Source organism: Propithecus coquereli, unplaced genomic scaffold (genome assembly GCF_000956105.1).
Source record: "Propithecus coquereli isolate 6110/MARCELLA unplaced genomic scaffold, Pcoq_1.0 Scaffold325, whole genome shotgun sequence".
Lineage (NCBI taxonomy): Eukaryota > Metazoa > Chordata > Mammalia > Primates > Indriidae > Propithecus > Propithecus coquereli.
Genome location: NW_012148897.1, coordinates 1,184,720 through 1,190,850, shown reverse-complemented (window position 1 = coordinate 1,190,850; position 6,131 = coordinate 1,184,720). Strand labels below are relative to the sequence as shown.

Here is a 6,131-nt window from a genome sequence, read left to right as displayed (position 1 = left end):
CTAACTTTCAAAAAAAGCCGTCTGCCTTCAAATCCAATCTTAATTTCCTATCATTCCAGATACAATTTACTAAGCTTCCTTTCTATCAGCTATACTCATTTCGGTTACACACCAGCATTAATACAGTTTTTTTTTTATTTGTATAGATTTAAGGGGTACACATGCAGTTTTGTTACATGGATATATTGCATGAAGTCTGGCATTCAGTGTAGCCATCACCCGAATAGTTTACATTGTATCCATTAAGTAATTTCTCATCCATCAGCCCTCTCCCACCCTGGCAGAAATAGTTTTCAAAACAAAATACATAGTTTTTTAAATACATTGCTAAATTATTTGGAACATAAGGTGCTTTTTTTTTTTTTTTAGACAAACATCTTTATTTAAGAAATCAAATAAATAGGGTAAAAACTGATGGTAGCAACTTCACACAAGTATACAAGACCAAGCTTAGAATTACTTGCTCAAATTCGGAATGGAATAAAATTTATCAACTTATCACAATTAACTAAGAAAATATCTGATTATTTGTTTTTCAATGGACACTTGCTATTTTACTGGAAGATCACACATTTACCATAGTACTAAAAAGACTACTCCCAGCCCACTCTGGTGTACAGCCTAAAAGCATAAGAGTGTAAATGTTAATGTGCTCCATGCTTTTCTTTGATAGCAATTATAAAATTGCCTTACAACTTTTTACAAGTACAGATACCAACAGGTTCAATTAATGTTTAGTTTACTGTCTTAGGGAAAGGAAATACAACAGGGTGACAGAAACAACACAGTTCACTCACTGTGGCCTATAACTGGTCCCAGCCTCCCATTTTACAAACATGCATCCAGGACTCTAAATGGATGAATAAATCAATGTATGTGCTATCGATTTCATTCCTTACTGCAGAATCTTTTCAGTTTTAAATCTATCCAATCTTGACTATGACATTTGTTATATCAAGATCGAGCTGTCTGAATTAGGATAGTCAAAACCTTATCCTCAATTTTTAAAATAAAAATGTTTCAAGATTACTGATAAGCAACTCTTTATCAATAACACTGTTTACAAGCAAATATTAATCTGTTGATAAGTGACATGAAATGGAATGTACTATTTTTAAATATAAAGGAATTTCATTAGGTGTAGATAAATTGAGATTACAAGTAAAAGTTTTCCAGGCTATTTAATCAAGTTGCTTACAATGTACACATCCCTGAGTATACTCCATTGTTGTAACATTGTTTATTTCAGAATTTTTCTTCATTCAGCTTAAAAGGTGTTTCTTCCCAAGAAATTGAACTTTATTGTCAAATGCGCTCGATTGAATAGGAGAACTGGGTTCATAAAATGGATTCATTGCGAACTTTATATATAAATCATAGACATCAGTAAAGAAGTTCTTTATTCTGTCTTCTTGCCTTATGTCATGAAGCATAATAAATCTCATATGCCCTGCCGTGACAAATGCTGACACAAACCACTCATTGAACTTGTCCATAGTTTTTAAGTACATGTTGTTCGACAGCCACATGTTCTCATCTACCAGGTCGAGAGCAGCATGAGCTATGAACTGGTTCAGATGACGGTGGTCGTCTTTGGATTCTGCTTTCCCAGCTGGCAAAAACTCCATTTCAAAAACTGGATTATCATGGTGGCCAACAATTACAAAGTAGAAGCTTCCAGACATTGTCTTCAATATACGGCTCCTGCCGAAAGGTACCGACAATAGAAACGCCCAGTCCATTACCACGGCGGAGACCCGCGCTCCGCAGCTTCTACTGAGACTCACGGAGCAGTCCTCACCGAAACATAAGGTGCTTTTCATAATACACAGCTTCTAATAACTAGAGAAAAACTCACGATAATAGTAGTAAGTCCTTAATAATCTGTTCTCACCTTTACAAACATCAACTCCATCTATTAACTATATGCATCAAACTTTATCCTTTAACAGAAGAAAAACAGATTCAAATACCTTTACACTACCTTTACCAGATTAGCAGGGCAAACTAGAAAAGTACACTAGAAAATTGCAAATTCTAAAGTCTTTGGCAATACCAACATAAATAAAAAATCTCAACTGCGTACGCTTTGCTCTACACATCTTTGCATATCCTGTTGGCGCTCTAAATATGAATTCCAACTTTAAGTAGGGTAAAATAGTACCACACCGTACCTTTGACATTGTTTGCAGAAAGAAATCGAGACTTGTTTCGGAATACCTTGGCTGATGTCTACTTTACTTCGCAAACAGGCCACACAAATATTGGCAGGATTTGGACTAATTGGAACACCACACTCACAGCACAAGCTTGAATAAATAAAGGATACATGTTTCAAATTAGATTTTATAAATATACTAGTTAGATTTTTAAAAAATACCAAACAAAAGCCTTCAAGTTAGGCCACAATATTACTGCCCTTTAAAAAAAAATAACTTAGAAACAAAGCAATCTTCAAAGATTCAATAGATAAAGAATAGCCTGGGAATACTGGGGCAAAAGACCAAGGATGGCCACAATTCCCAAAATCCTCAAAATAAGGCTAATGTCCTAATGGTCCAGAGAGTCAGCACTGTCCAACATAACTTCATGCAATGAAAGAAATGTTCTGCTTCTGGTCTGTCCAATAAGGCAGCCATTAGCTACATGTGACAACTGGGCCACTGAAAGTGACTATAGTACAACTTAACAATTCCATTTTTAATTTTGTTTAATTTAAATTTACATTTTAATAGCCAGGAAAGATCTAAATAAAACTTTTCTATTAAAAACAAATGAAAATATTTGTTACATTAAAATGAATGGAGATGTATTGATGAGAATTTAAAACTTACACTAATTTCAATTTTGAATACTTAAATACAATAAAAAAAAGTTAAAGCTCTCTTTACCACACCCAACCAAGACCATCCACAGACATAACTATTATTAACCATTTGTATATATCCTTCCAGACATTTTCTGGGCAGACAAACATCCACATCAATATTTACCAATAAACAGATTTAAAATAAATTTCCCAACTGCAAATGTGATAGAAAACATGGGGAAAATGTGAGAAACAATGTTATTCATCATTCCTTTCTTAAAATTGGAAAACTTAAGAATACATTAACAGGGCAAATGTGTGTCAATGGCAAAAACTGGAAAGAAAATTCCATGTCAAGAGTATGTAAGATCATTTTGTCTCTTTTTAATTCAACAACCTGATCTCTAAATACTGAGTCTTTAAAATGCAGCTGTCTATTTAGTTGATGCCTCATTTGTACTGACCAGTATCTCCAGTGCTGCACTGAGAACTTAGTTCATTTACTCAGGGCCTACCTACAGAGGACCATAGCTTAGGCAAAGAGTATGGTAACAAAGCTAAAAAGACTATAGCTGCCTATGCGTCTCTTTCTGATAAAAATTTCTTAAAGTATTTCTGGAAAATGTATAAACCTCTGGACTACACCAGTAGAAACTGATTTCTAAACCATTTCTAATAGTAATTAGATAGCAGTATATTCCCCAAAGGTAATTAAAAAAAAAAACAAGCACAGGGACTGCCAAAATATAAACATTTACCCAGAGTAGAATTTTTTTTAACACGATAGGTAGTGTGTCAACATCTAGTGATTCAGTATAAATTACTGGAATATCATAATTCTAAGTGCATTGTGGAACGCACTGGAAGTGCATTGAAGAAACGTTTGAGAACCACCGACACAGAACAATGTTGTCCAAAAGAAAAGTTCGATAACTTTCTATGTCCAATGGTAGCCACTAGCCACTAGTGTCTACTTAGTACTTGAAATGTGGCTAGTAAAACAGAGCAACCAAGTATTTAAATTTATCTCATTTAAACTAATTTAGGAAACTTCCCAGCTCTAACTGCTTGGGGTTACACCACCAGGATGGTGCTGCTGGAGAGTGAGCAGTTCCTGACAGAGCTCGCCAGGCTCTTCCAGAAGTGCCAGTGATCAGACAGCAGGCAGAGTGTGTTCATCATTTCAAAGAAGTATGACAGTTAAACTAAACCCATTCCAAGGAAACGTTCTGTGGAGGGCTTTGATCCCTCAGACAAGAAGTGTCTGTTAAGAGCTACTGATGGAAAAAAGAAGCTCAGCACCGTGATGAGCTCCAAAAAACTAACTTTCAGATGGCTTATTCAAACCTACTGAAAGCTAACATGGATGGGCTGAAGGGACAAAACAAACATGAATAAGAAGACCAAACAGCACAGTTAAGGGCACCGAATGTCCTGCTTTCACCAAGCAATCGTTGAACTGCTGCTATTTCCTTTGGTTTTTTTCTTTTGGTGGCATAGCTAGGTTTCTGGTTCCCCCATAGTAACTGTTCTCATGTGACATTAAGGACATTTGAGAGAGAAGGGCTGCAATGTGTACAGATTGGTTGTGGTAAGAGGCCTGTTTATTTTAGATTTGTCTATTTGGTCTGTGCTGCATGATTGTATATTTCAGGATTATAGTTTCAAAGTCTCTGTAGTCATTGTCTATTTGATCAGCAAAAAAAGGTAATTTAAATTTTAAGACAAAAATTTTAAAAAATAATTTAAAAATTTAAATAAATTGTTAAAAATGTTTAAAATTACATTATAATAACTAATAAAAAATAAATTTAGCCACATGTGGCTAATGGTTACACATTTGTGCCAATCTAAAGGGATGCACAGTTAATATTTGAATCTTCTTAAAGCATGTATTTACAAGGAAAAAACTTTATAAGTAAAAATGAATTCTATTTTCTACAAAAATAACTTTCATTTTTCCCCATTTATGACAAAAGAACAACCCCCAACAGCTTCCCCCACAATTAGAAAGTTTCACACACTCATTTAAGATCTTCAAATGTAAGTGAGACAGTGAAGAAAGGCAGCAACTCACATATGTCCAGGTTTGCGGTCGGTGGGTTCTGTCATATACTCCATCGTTCTGTATTCCTGAAGTTTAAAAATAACTGAGAATTGTGAGATTTAAATCATTCCTTCCGCTTCACATAAAGCAAGAAGGAAAACCAACTCTACTCGAAAACTTCGGGAAAAGTAACTGCTTTAGGATCAGGACCAAGGGATTTTTAGAGTTTCCCATCTGCAAGACCCTCGAGCCACCAAGCTCTGCAGCTGACCTCAGATCTCGCCTGGGTGCCAACCAGGGCGGACTCGGGGCGAGGGCGACAAGGGAAACGCGGGCCCCGGACGCACGGGCTTCCCCTCTCTACCTGCCACTGGGCCCCTGCCTGCCTCGGTCGGCTGTTCCTCGAAACCGCGCTACAGGAATCCCCGCACTGCATCACTGCGCCCACCCACCCCGACCGCGACCCTGACCCTACCCAGTCCCCGAACCCCGCGGGCCCGATCTCACGCAGGTTCCGGGCCGACGGCTCACACGCAGCGCGCACGCGGACCGAGGCCGGCCCAAGCTGGGAGCCCACCCCACTCCGTCCTTAGGGACACCGCGCACGGAGAAGCCGGGTCTCGGCTCCCGGAAGCTACTTAGCGCCTCCGGGCCGGACCGGATTTGCACAAAGCCCGCAACAACACGTACCTCCGCACCCTTCCTAGCAGCCACCGATGGCGGCCAGCTCAGGGAAGATCTCGCGAGAGAAGGGCTAGAAATCCCGCGACCGGAGGACGCGAGTTAAGGGGACGGGTCGGGACGGAGAAAGGGGCGGGCACAGACCAACGGGAGCCCGGCAGGCGTTCGCCTGCCTGGGCTGCTTTTGAGTTATCTGCCTGGTTTTTCCCTGGCCAGAGAGTTCACTTCGAGTCAACCTCTTCCCCCACCTCTTTTTTTTTTGAGACAGAGTCTCACTCTGTTGCCCCAAGTAGAGTGCAGTGGCGTCATCATAGCTCACTGTAACTTCAAACTCCTGGGCTCAAGCGATCCTCCTGCCTCAGCCTCCCAGGTAGCTGGGGCTGCAGACAGACGCACTCCACGGCTCCGGCTAAAATTAGTAGCAAGGGGGTCTCGCTCTTGCTCAGGCTGGTCTCCAACTGCTAAGCTCAAGTAGTTCTCCCGCCTTTGTCTCCCAGAGTGCTAGGATTACAGGCGTGAGACACCACACTCCCTGCCTTCTTGTCCTTGTATAAAGCTCTCAGTTCAGAGCTTGCTTCTTGATTAAACATTTAT

General features: G+C 39.5%; 1 protein-coding gene across 2 annotated transcripts; it reads right to left on the bottom strand.

The window, feature by feature from the left end:
* Positions 1 to 1,162: 1,162 nt before the first annotated feature.
* On the bottom strand, positions 1,163 to 5,594 carry NMD3 (NMD3 ribosome export adaptor). Of its 2 annotated transcripts, none has more exons than XM_012650437.1 (4): positions 5,547 to 5,594; positions 4,887 to 4,942; positions 2,175 to 2,309; positions 1,163 to 1,704 (listed from the first exon to the last, which is right to left on the bottom strand). In XM_012650437.1, exons 2-4 carry the CDS (start codon positions 4,928 to 4,930, stop codon positions 1,263 to 1,265), a joined length of 621 nt encoding a protein of 206 aa, XP_012505891.1. In that variant the 5' UTR covers positions 4,931 to 4,942; positions 5,547 to 5,594; the 3' UTR covers positions 1,163 to 1,262. The 2 variants fall into 2 exon arrangements, with proteins under 2 accessions (XP_012505891.1, XP_012505892.1); XM_012650438.1 differs by lacking the exon at positions 5,547 to 5,594 and adding an exon at positions 5,332 to 5,519.
* Between the last annotated feature and the right edge of the window lie 537 nt (positions 5,595 to 6,131).

Bases quoted from the DNA above. Each gene is read 5' to 3' on its own strand.
- NMD3 (XM_012650437.1), bottom strand. From the start codon at position 4,930: ATGGAGTATATGACAGAACCCACCGACCGCAAACCTGGACATAT. The intron at 2,310-4,886 runs GTGAGTTGCTGC...TATTTATTCAAG, and splicing joins GACCGCAAACCTGGACATAT to CTTGTGCTGTGAGTGTGGTG. The intron at 1,705-2,174 runs GTACGGTGTGGT...ACCTTTCGGCAG, and splicing joins TTCTGCAAACAATGTCAAAG to GAGCCGTATATTGAAGACAA.